This window comes from Stylophora pistillata, chromosome 4, assembly GCF_964205215.1.
Source record: "Stylophora pistillata chromosome 4, jaStyPist1.2, whole genome shotgun sequence".
NCBI classification, from domain to species: domain Eukaryota; kingdom Metazoa; phylum Cnidaria; class Anthozoa; order Scleractinia; family Pocilloporidae; genus Stylophora; species Stylophora pistillata.
Genome location: NC_142522.1, coordinates 29464725 through 29482570, shown reverse-complemented (window position 1 = coordinate 29482570; position 17846 = coordinate 29464725). Strand labels below are relative to the sequence as shown.

At 38.3% G+C, this 17846-nt stretch overlaps 1 protein-coding gene across 8 annotated transcripts in view; it reads right to left on the bottom strand.

Annotated features, from left to right (window-relative positions):
* Nucleotides 1-1020: 1020 nt before the first annotated feature.
* The window catches only part of LOC111339228 (TNF receptor-associated factor 2), a 49869-nt gene continuing 33043 nt past the window's right edge, over nt 1021-17846 (bottom strand). For 5 of the 8 annotated variants that reach the window (XM_088758756.1, XM_088758758.1, XM_022945837.2 and 2 more), the window contains 7 exons: nt 11341-11531; nt 11119-11179; nt 8852-8956; nt 8359-8523; nt 7577-7654; nt 6669-6758; nt 1021-6374 (listed from right to left, as the gene is read on the bottom strand). In XM_088758756.1, the coding sequence (XP_088614882.1) occupies nt 5316-6374; nt 6669-6758; nt 7577-7654; nt 8359-8523; nt 8852-8956; nt 11119-11179; nt 11341-11486 (1704 nt within the window). In that variant the 5' untranslated portion in view covers nt 11487-11531 and the 3' untranslated portion in view covers nt 1021-5315. Of the gene's footprint in view, nt 6375-6668; nt 6759-7576; nt 7655-8358; nt 8524-8851; nt 8957-11118; nt 11180-11340; nt 11532-13429; nt 13598-15422; nt 15515-17846 lie in introns of those variants that run through there. The other 3 variants (XR_016000666.1, XM_022945842.2, XM_088758760.1) reach the window with 3 other exon arrangements.

Sequence of the window (17846 nt, the reverse complement as noted above, 5' to 3'; positions counted from 1 at the left end):
GAGTCGACCAGGAGGCTGACTAGGGGACATATCCAGTCGTTCTCGCCACTCCAGTCTTGCATCAAGGGGTCCAAGGCGTCTTTCTCCGTTCTCAGTCACTAGGCCCAATCCTTCCGAACTGGGAAACTCAGCTGAGTTTGTGCGCGGGAGCTCTTTGCATTCGTTGTCCTGCTTTCCTCGCATCAGACATGTCCTTTAAAGTGCCTATGACATCAACACGATTTTCACTCCAAATAAAAATATAGTATCTCTATTATACATCTACCGAAAACAAAGTCTGTCTAAAATATTTTTACCCCTAAAATCTTAGCTCAAAGTTGGCCTTTTTTCGATCAAATAGTGGTCGGAGACTGGGATCGAGTTTCTTTATCGGTATGACGTCATCTCGTGTACCTAGGAGTTTTGAAGCCACTCGTTGCAGCATTGTTACGGCCAGAAAAAAAAACTCACAATATCTTCCTCCCTTTACCTTCGTTCTCTTACTCTGTGTTGTGTTTTCCGCCATGATCCTTTGAATTCCAGCAAGCTGTGGTACACAAGATGACGTCACGATGCCTGTTTTGGCCGCGCGATTTGATACTACTTTTTACTACGAAAATTGTCAAATTTTTATTATTTGAGGCTGAAATTTTTTTCTTATTGCTTTTTAAGACTTGTAGTTTTTATTTAAGTTCAAATACCGTTGGTGTCATAGACGCTTTAAATATTTGGGAAGGTTTTCTCTGTTCAAATTTTAAATATTCGAGTGTAGGGTGAATTGAGGTCGGGCTTAATGCTATCTTCGCTGCGTGTTGAGCTTCCAGTTTGCGTTTCCCAATAGTGCAACACTAAATTCAAATTTTCCATGCTTGATTTCCCGTAGGTAAAACCACTCCCAGGAATTTTGTTTATCTCATATGCAGAAGAGATGAAGATCAATAAATAACGGTTTTCCTCTTCTTTTCTGGCCAACAAGTTGAAGCCAAAAGATCTGATGTCAATTCTTAAAATTCAGAGATGGAAAATAAGAAAATGCAGGAATGCTTAAGTAAGCTTTATTTAGACATATGTACATGATTCATAAATCTACAGTTATGCGATTTGTACAAGTAATTGACTATCTCCAATAGTTAGCTAAGTTTCCTGAGTAGTCTAACCTCAACTAGCTCTTCCTACCGTGACTCATCTGTAGCTTTACAGAAGTCGATTGTCTTATACAATTTTTTAATTTTTTAATTATAGACTAGTGAGCAGCACTTCTGCGAACAGTAGTTGTAAAACTTCTTGTATTTTCCTACGCGTTTCGTCTAACTGTCGTAGACTTCTTCAGGGAGTTTTACAAGTGTGACTAAACGCCTGTATTATTAAGCCAAAAGTTCACAAATTTTTCACAACTTCGCCTGTTCCTGTTCGTAAGTCCGGCCGAGCCTTTACGGTCATCGGCCCCTGTAACTTTGGCTTATAAATACAGGCGTTTAGTCATACTTGTAAAACTCCCTGAAGAAGTCTACGACAGTTAGACGAAACGCGTAGGAAAATACGAAAAAGTTTTACAGCTACTGTTCGCAGAAGTGCTGCTCACTAGTCTATAATCAAAAAATTATTAAAAAATTACTCAGTAGACATTTGTTAAAAGCAATATCCTAAGAAATTGTTGACTTCAAGATTAAATGAAACCCTCCTATATAACATCATAGTTAGGATTAAAAACGATAAACACGTTTACTTTCATTCTTAAATAAGAGAACTTAATCAAACAGACACAGAAAAGTTAACAAATAAGTGCGTCAAACTACTTGAAAAGTAGCACGCTGCTACCTGTACAATTTTCTTCCATCGCCTAAGAAACAAATATTTTAAGAAACCTGATTTGAATACAATATAACGTATGCAATGAATTGAATTTTAAAAAATATAATTGTAGTAAAAGCTATTCAGAAATTCGCTCCAGTCAGAGCAGTAACTAGGGCCGTCTCAATCCCCTATCGTTCTGCAGTATCTTCTGCTATAGATGTAAAAATTTCTGTTACAGTTACTAATACCCAGGTGAATCCCAATTTCCATTTGATAAAGTGGACTTGTTGAGAATTACAATCAATTAATTAATTAATTCCTAAAATAAAGACAAAATCAAGCAAAGACGTTAGTATTGTACAAAAGGACAGATTGGCCACCAAACACTTATTCGTAGCATTAAATTTTTTTTTACAAATGACTGAGCTGGTGCAATAGTTATATAAGCGCTATTTTCAACGTAAATGTTGTATAGTTTCATTAGAAGCAGTGTATAATTAGGTCTGAATTAGTGCTGTTAGTGTTAACGCCGTAAATTTTGTTTAATGTTATTGCTAATATCAAATAAAAAAAAAAAGTAGTGCAAGTTTTCTTCGTAAGTTAAGGTAAACGTAGACTACAATTTTTAATAAATTGCTCGTAAGCCAAGCAACATCAGAATCCACGGAAGTTGTGTAAGCAAGCTAGTGTTGTAAGTAGTGAGTAGAGAAAGATTAATTGTTTCAACAATGATTACTCAGGTGATTAACAAAACAACCTAATTTTTCCCGAACCCTTTCTACTTTTTGTGGCTGTTTCTCCAAAAGCACCAAGAGGTAACTCGGGGGCGTCATCATAATCTCTTCCCACGGAAAGATTTGAAGAAAAAAATTCCCGTAGTAGTTAGCCAATCAAAGAACCTTATGATCCCCTTAGCAATTATGACAAAAAAGATATTATCATTTCTTGCTGCTTATCTTGGTCTTGCGATCTGGTGTCCTCCGTGTGTGATCCACTTCGAATCCACCAATCACGGCCAGCCATCGTGCCACATGGGGCGATGCCTAGATTTAGTCAGAGAGCACAATGAAAAAAATTTTAGACATGGACTAACAATTGCCGTTGTACGTTTCATCCCTTGTGTCTTGACGCAAAAATTAGTCCAAAGCATATCTATCAATGGCCTTCACAAAATTTCTCAAAAGAGTTAGGCATATTTCTTCGTCGTAATTGTATCGATTATTACATTTTCATCTGAAATTCATTAATTTTTTTTACTTGTTTTTAGTTTTTGTTTGCTTTGCAGTCCTATTTGCCGTTACCCCTACAGCTAATATTGACTAGTCATATCTATATGGTCTGTATATGTGTTACTGACTAAGCGTGAGGTCAAGTTGGCTGGATATCGGCCGAGTTCTCTTCTTGCGATTTTACGGACCGACACGAAATCTAGGTGTATTAAAACGCAAAAAGAAAGGAAGGAGACTGATATTCAGTCATCGTGACCGAGCAGGTTTGGTCAATAAAGGATTTATTATATAGCAAAAAGATTTCTCTTTAATAGGAATAAAGAATGACTTCTTTATTTGGGCAGCCGGGAAAGAAAACCAACCACAATAAACCCGCGAGGGTCGTTTATGTGTTCTTTGTTTTTACTTTCCTTTGCCGCTTTTTGCGACTTTGTCGAAACGTTACGAACTTTATAAGTCCGCTGCACTGCATGCACTTTTTTTCTCGCGCAGGATCAAAGCGGGCAGTCCCGAGCGGGCAAGATGGGTCCATCTTGCCTGCTTGGGTAGCCAATCAGAACACAGGATTCGCATCATGTTTCCCACGGGCGCCTCCAGCTATATAACAACGTAAAATATCGAAATTACAGTTAAGGTTATAGAAATAAACTACCATAATTCATAATCTACCTGACCGTTTTTTTTAAACATATAAGTTAATCTTCATCGAAATTTAGATGAGTGCTCCCAAGAGAGGCGTACTTGAAGCAAGAAAGGCGTACTGAAAGCAACATCCTTGAATATCTGTAGGTTCAATATTGGCATAACATAGCCAGAAAAGCTACATCATAGTCCCTGGTGGATCAGTAACACCAAAAATAGTTCGTAACATGGTGGAGAGGCCGAACAACAAGGAGTAAAAATTCTTCGTCAGGTATGATATCTGACATGTCTCAACCAAGACGTCTTGAGCATCACACCACTTGAAGAATCAAGGATCACAGAAAGACGTCTCTCGGGAAATCTTGTGGTTTTATTTACAGGGAACTTCTCGTCCAATCAACGCTCACGCTCTGCAAAAGTGTCTTGAATAGATATCGCTTCTTTTCCTTACTTGCAAGAAAGCTCCTCAGCAGGATCGGGGATGGGAAAGTGGGGGAGTTTGAGATTGTTCCTATAAATTTGAATTTCAGACATAAATTTGATACATTAACCTGTGAAACCGAGTAAATACGACAAAACTGCTATTTTCTACCTAATGTTTCTGCCGCTCTTGAGGTTACGAAAGGGCATGCATACTTGAGCATTAACCCATTGATAACCAAATCAAAGAGCACAGATTATCGTAAAAGTCAAAAGCAATGTTTTTTCGCATACCGGTCCAAACACGGCGGATAGGATTTAAAAGATTTTGTTGAATTCAGTCAGAGGGTTCGTTATTCATTTTCCAGCCGTAATTTGAATCACTTGGAGGATTCCGAACTGGAAAGCTCAAGCTGTCCAACCCAATTCGAAGCTCCATTAATTCTATGAAAATAGTGCAAACTCTTTACAATTACCTCTAGTGAAACTATCAAAAATGGGTCTTGCAGTTCGAAGCATTTGTAGTTCAAGATTTTATGTCAACCGCTTGCTAGGCGCTCGATTTTTAAGTTTTCAGGCCTTTTTTCGTCTCACAACCCTGTTAGTATAAAAATTATTATGGTATTTCATCCGTGGCACCACTTTCCCTCGATCAGGCCATAGTGTATTTCCAGTAGTGCGGTGGGAGGACTCCTGGGTCGAATCAAGCGGAGGTAGAACCGACCCAGGTACACTCAGAAATCACCACCATGAACGCACATTGAAACGTCGAACTAAAAGACACATCATCGCCAGTTCCAATGCTAACAAATTCTCAAGAGTTCGGACAGTTTTCACGAAATTTATGGAACTTTTAACTTGGTTAGTAAGCTTGAGGTAGCTTATTTTCCAACAAGCCTGCAAACAATTTATTCATTTGGAAAACCAAATCTAAAACTCGCCACGAGATCTTTGAAGAGGCTTCAAAAGGAAAACGGTAACTTACGAAATCACGAAAGGCCGAACTAAGTCATTTTCAACTCGATTCCTTTTTCAATTTTAAGAAATATTTTAGAAAGGTTTTCTTTTATCTGCACGTATTCTTGTATAAATGCAAATTCAAACGGTGTTCGTAAAACGTAGATATAAAAAAACTGCTCTTATACTGCCTGGGCCGCCTTTGAGGGAACGATCTGCAAGCTCTCCATCCCTTTCCTACCCCTAAGCCCACGGAAGAGTTTTCTCGAAGGCTTTCTTTTTGGTCAGGATTGTCTACAAGTCAGTAGTGTCCACTATGATTTTCAGGAACATGGTGTCGTCCCTGACATATGCGTGATTATTAAGTTCAGCCAGCAAACAAAACATCGGGCACCCACTGGCGATGTTGGTTTCTCTTCTTGGCCTTTGGAAGGATGAGCTATTCGGATCAGGTCTGAAGGCATCAATCACGTGTTCTGCGTTATCCTGATCTAGCAACATGAAGGTTACCTTCTGTCTGAATGGCCAGCGGAGGAGCGCGTCATACTGTCCACGCATGACCACAAAGAAGATAGAGATGTGCGTTCCTCTGCCCATTCCATCCCCGTTCAGGTAAAATCGGGCACACATTTTGTAACCGTAGCGACTAGTGAAGAAGCACGGGCTATAGAAGGAGACTTGCTGTCCAGTCACTGCGTCGTTTCGTTTGCGGGCATAATCAGAAATCCTCCACAACAGCTGGCCATCATAGCTTGAGAATTCTTGCTGCCTCACGTACTCCTCCAAATCTGCCAGGGTTACGTTCCTGAGAGCCAGTGTGTGCTCAATAGATTCAATCCTTCGGTCATGCCTTCTGGAGCTCTCCTGTATATTGTCAAGTTGCCTCTTAATGTTACCGACATCACGCCTAACTTCCTCCATTGTGCGATTGTTCTCGACCAGAAGTACTTCATGGTCAGCGGTTCTGTTTTCAAGATTGACTAGCCTTCTTGAGTTTTCACCAGATGGTAAATCCCCTTCAGCTTCAGGGAGACGTCGGACAGACGCCTCCGTTCCCGAAACATTCCCTAAAGCCACAGTTCTCTCTAGAAGGGTTATTCGTTCACTGTGCTCTCTTAATTTGGCCTCCTGGTTTCTTCTCTCTTCTGTACCACTTTGTAACTGGTTAAGAATATCTTGAACTACCCCATCAAAGTTTGAAAGGAGCTGAGGATTTCTGGAGATGACTGAGGGGTTTCGAGTCAAAATACCTTCAATCTCTTTGGTCATCGGCAAGATTTGTTTAAGAAGCAGAGACGTGTGAAATGTATTTGCCTCTTCCACATGTTTCTTTCTTTCTCGCTTGCTTAGGACCTGTAAAAATTTCACATATATTATTTAAATTATTTATTAAAATACGAACTGTCTAGGATCAGGGTTTGAGCTCCAATTTCATTTGAGAACATTTTTTATATTGTGATTCTTCACTATTGCTCGAATTGCATCGAAAAAAAACAACCTGTAACCCAATGATGTATACGTAAAGGGTACTTTCAGAGGTTATGACATCTTGAAATGAGTGGAGAACAGGGAGACTATTTTAATGACTTCACATGGTCCTTCCCGGTGTGCTTTAGAGAGTAAAAAGACTTAATATATCCTACTAACCTCTTTCTTTGGACAACCAATATGTGAAAATGGACATGGGCCCTCCACATTTTCACAGTCTCCAAAAGCTGGATCCTGGTGATCTCGCAGCTACAAAAAGATGAAACAACTAATAGACTAACAGAAGACAGCTAAGTCATTCCTTTACTCCAAATAGGGACACCATCAGAGAACCTAGATCTGCTCTCCTAAAGAAAATTTATTTTTTTTATTCGTTTGTGAGTGATATTTTCCTTTCGAAAACAAATTGAAGACCACTCAAACTCCGACTAAGATCTCTTATTTCCTAAATAGTACAATATTAGCCTGTCAGTGACAGTAATTCATAATAATAATAATAATTTTATGGCTGGTAGTTGTACGAAATTGTCAGCATAGCTACTATTCTTTAATCTTTTTTAAACTGTCCAATTAAGGATTAATTTGGATTGTTTCAAGCTATCCAAATCAATTCCTAATTGGACAGTTTTATCAAATTAAAGAACAATAGCCTGACTGAACAATGCCCGATTAAAACTGAGAAACTATATAATTAGTTAGACATGCTTGTCCCATTTTGGAAAAAAGTTGGATCTAAAATATTGCTCTGACAACCAGATTGGACTCGGTCTAAGGCCCCATCCAATTTCGGCTGTCCTCAGAATTTATTTTCATCCCATTATTTCCAAATTGGACAGCATGTAGTCCTATTACATATATTAACAATAATGATTATAATAATAGCATTTGTAATAGGGGCAACGATGCAAGTAACGATTACATCTTTGGAAGCATTTTGAAATTGCACACCGGACTGATTGTCCTCACATTATTCTAAAAGATTGAAAATAACAGCGTCATTCTTTGACCACTATTTCAAATTCTGAGATTTTATTCAAACATCATTCTTATTCATCAAAATATTTTACCCGTCTACGAGGAATGTCCTCTCTGTTGCAGTTGCCACAACGAACTGGATATGCAGGACAATCCGTTTCATGGTGCACCTGTAACACAGATCATGTACTAAGAAGAAACTTAAAAAATACTCTCCCATAATTTTCCCTTGTCTTCAATTTGATCTCCAGGGCAAGGGACCCATTACAAATTAAATATTTTAGGGAGGTTTTGGCCGCACGTTGCCAAACGCATGCACCAGCATTGCAACCATCAGTTTGAGTTACAGACTACAGAACAACGGAAGCTTTTAACCACCTACTTGAACACCTTTAATCGACTCTATATTGGTTTAACATTATCTTGAGAGTTACCGTGCAATTCCTTGTAGTTAAAGAGACAATCCATGTCTTACTTGTACAGTGCGTGTACTATCGTTTGATCCAAGTGCTGAATTCGCTATTTAGCGATGGTTCGTAACAATATAGTTACATTATTTCCGCTGTTACGATTCGTTCTGTCACGTCACCATAGTATCAACACAACCTATAAGTGGTGCTACATCTTTTCATTATTTCTGTTGTTTTGGCAACCGAAAGCTGCTTTGTCAAGGAGATTATAATCATTTCAAATTATCAACGACTAAAATGCTTATTTAACGCCAGATTGATACCAAAAAGCACAACACTAGTCACAAGTAGCTTGGGCTCAAGCTGATCGTCATAGTTATGATTATAGCCAAGGCTTATTTGCTTTTAATTTTTGTGTCCTCAAAGTAGCTCCAACATATGTACAGCATTTGCAGATAGTTCACCTTCATTTTGTTCAGATTGATTTGTTGTTGACAAAATGGGCACTTTTCTAATCTGTACATGCATTCCTCCTTTAAATGCTTTGTAAGATCAGCTTTTTTCACTAATACACCACACCCAGGATGAACACACGGTAATTTCAGGAACTCGCAAGTCGAGGTATGGCTCTGTGACAGAAAAAAATCACATTTTAGTGTCTCTTATCAAAACATGAAAACTTAGCCAACATGAAGAGGCATATTTGTTCAAATGTCACTGTTCATTCCAAGGATGGTAAAAGTGCTGGAGATTTTTTTTTTTTTTTAACAACCAGAAACTTGAATTGAATTTAAGAGGCTTAGAAAGCTTTATTCGTTGGCGAAGTAAATCTTAGAATCAGAGACTATCTCTGCTTCGGTCGACTTTCCCATAATTTTTCTTCTCGAAACCCACTTGGACGTCTTCGGATAAAAAAAAAAGGTTATTAAACAGTCGTAAGATAGAATAGACATTCACCTCTAGATGTCTGACTTCTCCTTTCCATTGGCACCCGTCATCCACGAATGTGCAGTACACGACAAGAGCAAGTATTTCTCTTCGCATGAATTTGTCTGCAAAAACCTGAAAGAATGTAATTGCATGGTGATAAGAGATAATCATGACTAATTCGTTGAAAAGGTTAAAAAACTTATACTCAGAAATTTTTTTCTACTAAGTGACTAAAGCCCAGATGATATGCATGCACACGAAGAAAATCTTAAGATACTTGATTATACAAAACGATTAAATGAAACCCAATCCTGAAAGAGCACACGACAATCAGGGGCAAGAGAATTCCGGCTGAGAGTGCACGCATTACTTGCGTAAAATTCGAATAAAAGAGAATTGCATCAAGTAAAGAGGATAAACAATAGACGTTTTTTAGACGATCTAAAAAGAGATTTCATATTGCCATTTTGGAATACTGGTGGCAAAAACTTTAAACTACACTCGGGAACAGAAGCGATATAGTAAAGGTGGGGTCCAAAATAGGCTTATGATGCACTAGCAATGAGAGTATGAGTTCAACCCCGGTTTTAAGTCTCGACACGCTGCGAGTCTCGCAAATGAAGTGACTTAATGAGAAGGTTCCCAGAATTGTAGACAAGATCCCAGGTGAATGAGGTTCAGTTCAAATCATAAGATGTGAACTTTCATCATCATGAAAGATGAGCTTTTGTTCAAGAGTTTTACGGCTTTCCGTGCTACCTAAGTGTAAGGAAAGACCGCAGATTTCCATACGTTGCTTAGAATGATTAGGTAAATTAAAATCTCTAGCGACTGGTTTCGATGTGTCCTTGTCATTCCTTTCCACGTCGCGAAGGAGGAGAGGAATGACAAGGACACTGTAAAATTCTTGAACAAAAGCTCATCTTTCAAACCGGCAGTCTAAATCCCACGGGTATCAACGAACGCTTTTCATTCCACTAATTTATTCGTCTTTCAAACCAGCAGTCTAAATCCCACAGGTATCAACGAACGCTTTTCATTCCACTAATTTATTCGTGTTTTTCTCGTTGCCATGTTCCCACCAATAACGTAGCTCCATTTTCTGCCTTTAAAAGCACTCAAAACCCACAATTGCTCTATTCGCTCCGACGAAGGGCTAACGCTCGAAACGTCAGCTTTTATAATCGTAACGGTGGCCAATTTACCATTTCAACTTTGTTGATATATTCAAATTATTTCGTTACCCGCATCGACGCAGCCCCAAACAGTTTCTTTAGAAACTATCAGCCTCAGTTCACATCAGCCAGGCCGGTAGACATATACAAGCTAAACTTGAGGGCACGACCTGGATAGGCAGGGACACCGCAACAGCTCGCGCCAATTACTGCGGGGCCAGTGAACCCACCCATCCCACCGCAGGGCAGGAATCCACCACACAGTAATCTCGTACATGGAAAATTAACGTCTCCTACCCCTAACCCTGCTGGAGACGGGGCCCACGGTTTATCCGTCCTTATCCGAGAAGACTAGAATATCTGTCCATTTCTTGATATTATAGAAAGGTAGCAAATTCTCCTCAGTTATTTTAAGACCATGAGTGTTGGTCCGGCCGTGGCTCGAACCCTCGACCTCCCGCATAACACAATCCGGTGCTCTAACCAATTGAGCTAAGCGGGAAGCGGTTATCTATCCCGCTCATGAATGTTAAGTTAGACTTGCTTCTTTTTAACTAGCGACTTGTAAACAACGATATTCGTTTCATGAATAAAAACGTATCTAGATATGTTTTGCCTGATTTTTTTTTATTTTCCATTTTAATTGTGTTGTGTTACCTGTTACTTTGACTCATATACAAATTTTGCTTAAAAAGTTATACTTTATTGCCTTTTGGTACGTTTGCTCTGCTGTGTTTTGCTTTGAATAAAGCATCCAGCTCAACTGTTACACAGGATTCCTTATGACGCCAGACAACTCAAGTAAAACGTTAGGAACTGTAATCACTTTTATCAAAGCAAAAAATAATTGTGTTGTTATTACAGGTGCCCTTGTAAGCCAGTGGCACCAATGAAACGTCTATTGTCTATGCCCAATCCGCAAGCTCGAGGTTTGGCGATGATCTAATTTGTTTTCGCCTCTATTGAGGAGTATCCAAGAACATTCGCCGCGGTGACCAAAATAAACGCTGGTTATAATGAGATCTACACTGAATTTCCTACTTAGTTCCTTTTCGATTAGAAAGATTATATACGATAGCATTTGAAAGAGACGCAAATACAAAGAAACAATATCCAAACCTGAGTGGGCAGAAGCCTTGTCTGATCTTTCAAACAGATCATCACCATGGATGTTTCATCCCTGATGTAAAAAAAAATCGTCATAGTTTGTGTGATGTCAACAGGAAACATGCAGATATCTATTAAATATAAGTGATGTCAGCAGTACGTCTTTGGCGATGAAAATAAATAACGCAAAAATACAATAATAAAGTACTCGAAAGTCTTGGAACGCACACTTACTTAATGAGATTCACCAAACATGACTGGCAATAAAAATGTCCACAACTCGTCTGCATGGCATCTCTTAAAAGAAGTAGACAATACATGCAAAAGTACTTCTCGGCCATAGCCTCAATATCCCTTTTTGAAAGACGATGTCCAGGCATGCTCTACGTGGAATGGCCGGGGTTTGCTTCCGAAAATGTGGCAGTCTGCAATTATCATTGAAGAGGAAAAAAGGCATGAAGTTACAAAAGGTAACTTGAAAGAAACCTGAGTATAATTTTAATAACAAAAAATTGGAAAATGAAACATGTCCATGAGTTTCATTCTTAACAAAGTAATAATAATGATGATATTAAATGATGAGGGGAAGCCTGAATCCAGATCATAATCATCTATCATGAAATAAACTGATAGCGATTGGATTTGCTGATCATATTAAGCTTTGTGATATTTGTAATACTGCAAAATGGGACAACAAATGTTTAAGTCTATGAAAGCAAAGCAGCTATATAGATGGCAAAAATGGTAAAAATTTTTATCACATGACCCGTGATGTTGTATATATGCGTTATTGACCAATCTTCTTCGGTTGTGATGGCTGAATATTGGCCGAGCTACTTTTTGCGTTTTTATGGACCGAAACGAAGTTGAGGTCTGTAAAAACGCAAAAAAAAAAAAGACAGAACGAGGCTATCATACAGTCGTTTTTAGGATTTATTATGTAGCAAAAAAGATTTCGCTTAAATAAGAATTAAGAATGACTTGTTTCTTTCGAGAGCCGAGAAAGGAGGCCAACTGTGTTTGTAACACAATGAACCCAGGGAGGCTGTTTAAATTTTTTGTCTTGACTGTCTTCCGCCGCTTTTTGCGACTTCATCGCCTACTTTGTCCGCTTCATACACTCCTTTTCTAACGCGGGTGGGCAATCCCAAGCAGGCAAGATGGACCCATCTTGCTCCCTAAGGTAGCCAATTAGAACATAACAATAAAGGCTGATAGTTTCTAAAGAAACTGTTTGGGGCTGCGTCGGTGGGGGTAACGAAATAATTTGAATATATCAACAAAGTTGAAATGGTAAATTGGCCACCGTTACGATTATAAAAGCTGATGTTTCGAGCGTTAGCCCTTCGTCGGAGCGAAACGAAGGACTAACGCTCGACGAAGGGCTAACGCTCGAAACGTCAGCTTTTATAATACGGTAACGGTGGCTAATTTACCATTTCAACTTTGTTGATATATTCAAATTAATTAGAACACAAGATTCGCTTCATATTTCTGGCGTAGCCAGCTATATAATAAAAAGATTTTTAACTCTGAGAAAAAGCCGTAAAAGCACGCACGTGAAAAAATTTTCTATTTTGTTACGTGTCTTTGATATTGCCATCATCTGCAATTAAGAAACAAGCAAAATGTCAATATCTAAAATATTTGTGAAAGATATGCCAGTTCGTTGAAGAGCTAAGGGATCAACGCTAAAATTTAAATCTGATTTCCAAATATAAGAATAAATCACTTTGCCAAACATTTGCCTTTCTACTGCTAAAACATCCCTCTCTTAAGCGGCAACCATGAGAAAAACCTATCCCAACATCAATTGCACTAGGGTTGGGTCGATTGATGTTTGTCCGGTTACAGTAGCTAGAAACCTAGGCTCATGGTTTGATGAGCGGCTTACTATGTCAACTCGTGTTAGCAAGTTATGTGGTGCTGCCTTTTATCATTTGCATAATATCAAACGCATTCGCAAGTATTTGTCTCGAGAATCAACAGAAATGCTTGTCCATGCATTTATTACATCTCGTGTTGATTATTGTAACAGTCTTTTGTATGGGCTGCCCAACTACCAGCTTAACAAATTGCAGGGAGTTTTGAAAGCGTCAGCCAGGCTAGTTTGTAACGCATCTAGGTTTTGTCATGTCTCACCCCTTCTTCGCGGTCTGCATTGGCTTCCTGTTAAAGCCCGGATAGAATTTAAGATTCTGCTTATTACGTTCAAAGCAATTCACGGCCTTGCTCCTAAATATCTATGTGATTTACTAACATTTAAATCGTCCTTATATAACCTTAGATCTACAGATAGTATTTTACTTTCTATGCCACTTACTCGATCCAAGACGTTAGGTCATCGAGCTTTTATGGTGGCAGCGCCAAGGCTCTGGAACTCTCTTCCAAAAGAACTTCGTGCGATTACTAATGTGAACAGTTTTAAGGCGCATATTAAGACTTATCTTTTTAAAACTTTTTATCGGTGAGCAATTTTATATTCAGTTCTATTTGACATATTATATTGTTTAAGTTAATTTTTAATTTAATCAAAAGTGTAATGCGCTTTGATCATTGTATGTAAAAAGTGCACTATAAATTGATAAATTATTATTATTATTATTATTATCATCCCCATGAAACCTTCGTAAAAGATGACAATAATTTCATGCGTTGTGTACGTAGTGATGATGTAATTTTTTGGAAACACGGGGAATGTGTCTACTCTACATAATCAGGAGCTCAGCACGAGTCAATTTACTGAGCTATGATTGGTTGACAGAAATACGAAACTTAATCAATATGCCACGAGGTAATCTGTGGGTAAGTTTCAGTGATATTCAAACACACGATCGAGGAGACAACTTTTCAAAATTTTGCTATTTCAAAATAGCAGAATATGTCGATGTAACGACAAGCGGTAAAATGGAACCTGATAAAAGGTGGGTAACATCGCATTCAGAACACTGGAGGGATTACATACTGCATTGTGACTGCGTTCTTTGGAGCTAACTGGTAAGATTATTTAACATCAAAGTTAGGCAAAGGTTATCAAAGATATATCGCTTTTCATATAGAAAGATCAAAGTCAAACGTTCAATATACTGAAATAAAAGGGATAAATTTGGGCACAAATTGAAATCAGCGTTTTCTTTGATTTACGGTGAAAGATCCCTACACTCCAACTTTGCCCTTTCAAAGAATCTAAATAAAACCATGACGCTGCATATTTATTTGGACTTCTTTTGGAAAATGCTGTTTTCGTTAGGGAATAAATCACCGGACAAAAACCTCACACAGACAACACACACTACAAGATTTATTCCTTTGCTTTGAATTCATTTTCTTTTAACTCGAAAAGCAAACAGATTTCATAATTGTAGGTAACAGCTATGCGATACGTCCGTTTGACAGATGAGAAACCAACAATGTGGGGGGCGAATATCTAAATATCAACAAGCTATCCATCGTCCAACTGAAAAACATGTCTTGGAACAAGTAAATTATATTTTTGAACGTATTTTGCAAAAAATTTGTTCGGCAAATTATCATCCAAATAAAAAATTCCTAACACATATATATATCACTTCGTTTAGAAATATCATTCTCGATTTTTTTTTTTTTCTAAACGAGCGGATAGTTTAAAATATGCTTACGAAGCATTTTAATCTTCGCGACGTATTTCGCTTGTTGCGTTTCATAAAAATACCGGTGACCAATGATACTAAAATCATTCACTACCAATTAAATTACAATTGTTCGGGATCAAAAAAACATTTAGATTAAGAATTTCACGAATGATTTTTTCTTAAAATAAGCGAGGAGTTTAATGTAAGGTAAGATGGCTGCGAATGTTTATATCAATCGCTTTAACAGCTTCATCCTAAATGTCCGTAGAACAAACCATATGGTTAACACAATCCCTCATTTACGATAAAATCTCACAAAACCTGATCGAGAAAGGCTAAAAGCTTCCTTTTTTACTCCAGCAAACCCCAATTAAAGGAAAAAGTTAAACTTTTAAAGGGATAACATAAGCAAACGAGCGCGAGGAAACATTTATACGGATGCACTACTGTGAATATCATTAAAACTAAGATGATGAAAATTTTTCTGAATGATTTCCCTCAGTTTGTAATCGATCGAAAACATCCTTAGGCATAGTATCACCCAAGCTTATCATTACATAGAAGGTTGAAATCAAGGAAATCTACGCCTTCTGCCATGATCCCAACAGAAACCATTTAAATAACAGGTTAAAATCACTGTGTAGTAGACAGCAGACAGAATACAGGATGCTACCGGTGTGATAAAAAATCGAGAGAGAAACTTACTTCTAAGTCCGGGGGATAATTTCACTTTCTTTCAAAATGTGCTGATCCGGAGCTTTCGGAAAACGATCCCTTGAACTGAAGAGTTCTGCACGTGTATTTTTTACAGGGGCAGGGTAAAGTTTTATATAAAGCCTATCAAATGACGACACAAAGTTTTTGAAAAACAACTTTAAATATGAGCATTAAAAAGTTCTGGCGGTCACTCAAAATATTAGCATTGTTGACCACTAGCATCTTGAGAACTGGACATTCTGCAAACACGAGAAGGAGGTTACAAAGGTGATTAACGTTTTTTCTCGGAGCAGGAGGGTTTACCTTGACGATTTCTCACTTTATATCTAAAGAAAACCACGTTAAGTTTGGCTCAGCCTGGTAAAGTTACTCTTGATAACCTTTCAGCAGGAAAATGTACGTATGAGAAGTATTTTAAAAAACAGATATCTTTAGACTAAATCATGGTTACTAATACCAGGCCCGAAAAAAGCATATAATTCTGGCAGCCAAAACTTTGGAAGGATGGAAGGTCTTAACGCAGGTTTATGCATATGGCATATGAAAATCAATCTTTCATGGCATTTCTCATCATCATCAGCTGTTTAGGAACTCACTCAAAGGGACTCGCCTTACGATCTATAGAAAGGAAGTCTACACTCTACACTATCTGCTCAACCAGCATGCCTTTTACCATAAAGCGATTATAATGTTGAAAATTTCAACCCAGTACTGAATTACAAGGAAGACAAGAAATGATGGTGCTACAGACAACCCTCAGAGAAAAATTTTTAATGGTAAAAGCGAAGGAAAGCGGAAAGTAGTCTTTCTTTGTTAAATGTCCGCGGAAACTGAATACTATTATCGAACCACGGGACAAACTACGTAAAACGTACATGTAAACGAGGATGATCCAAAATAGACGCCTCCCTAACCCATTGATGGTTGTTTTTTTTGTTTTTCTTTCTTAATTCGAGGAGAAAAAGTTGAAGACTTTCAGGTTTTAATAATCGAGGTTTCAAAGCCCTGTATATTCAATGTCAAACTTTGTCTTACCGTATGGAAATGGTTGCCACAAAAATAAGCCCAAGTCGAAAAATTCAAATCCAATCGACTAGCTTTGCACGCACGAAGTTTGAAAAGTGATCAATCAGCACTACTTTTCTATGTTTACATCTGTGAGACTTAGGCCATTTGAGCGAATTCCTTTACTGATCGCGAGCTTTTAGTTAACAGGTACACAGCAGGTGCCCGTATCATAGACCAAAGGAGTAGTGCTCAATTGTTCACGATTGAGTGAGGGCTGGTTACGAAACCATTTACAATTATTGTCGAGATAGTCTGCATCGATCTATATTAGTGTGACAAACTTAATTTTCGATTAAATCACTTGCAGCTCATATGAGTTTACATTTCAATCGTATAGTAGATGACAGCCTCTTTGCATACTGTTAATACCTTAGCTGTCAGGCAACGCCACTTGAACAAAGAGATAGTGGTTAGGGTAACATCAATCAATCTAGAAGGCTTTTGATAGCTTACCACACAACCTTCTACTCGTCAAACTCAAGGACTACTTCTTTAGGAGAGAGCAACGAGTAAAAATCGATGATACATAATCACCTTGGATCGTCATTGCAAAAGGAGCTCCCCAAGAACTAAAAGTGTTTTTGGTCCACTTTTCTTCAACACTCTTAGAACTGAAATATGTTATTGTTAAATTGAAACTTTATTAACTTTTCACACTGTTGATCAGCAAATCTCTGGCAAAGATCTTGTGGGACTTCATCACACGATGGAAAATCAACTAGCTACCATGGTGAATTGGTATACACAAAAAAATATATTACAAACGATTATTTCGAGAGAGAAAAATTGCAACTCGACTGTCACTACTGGAAATTGATATGAGGAACGGCATCGATCATTGGGTATTGATAAGGAGAAAACACTTAAATATTTTTAGCAAATACATAACGTCACTAGAAAGGGAAGCAATCCAGTAAAAGTCATCAAACGATTCAGACAAATTCTCAGCAACTCAAAGCACGGCTTTACAAGACTTTCTTTGTGTCACACCTCCACTATTGCAATAAATGCTGCATTTCTGTAGTGTAAGAAATTTTGATTAACTGGCAATCCCGTGTAAAAATATATTTCGAATTATCCTTAATAATAAAACTAAGACATGTGAAATTCTTCTAGGCCTTGTGAGCTCGAGATCGAGATCGAGAGCGGGGGACAGAGAGAGAGAGAGAGGGAGGAGGAGAGAGGGAGGGAGAGAGAGAGAGAGAGAGAGAGAGAGAGAGAGAGAGAGAGAGAGGGGAGGGAGGAGGAGAGAGGGAGGGAGAGAGAGAGAGAGAGAGAGAGAGAGAGAGAGAGAGAGAGAGAGAGAGAGAGAGAGAGAGAGGAGGAGGAGAGAGGGAGGGAGAG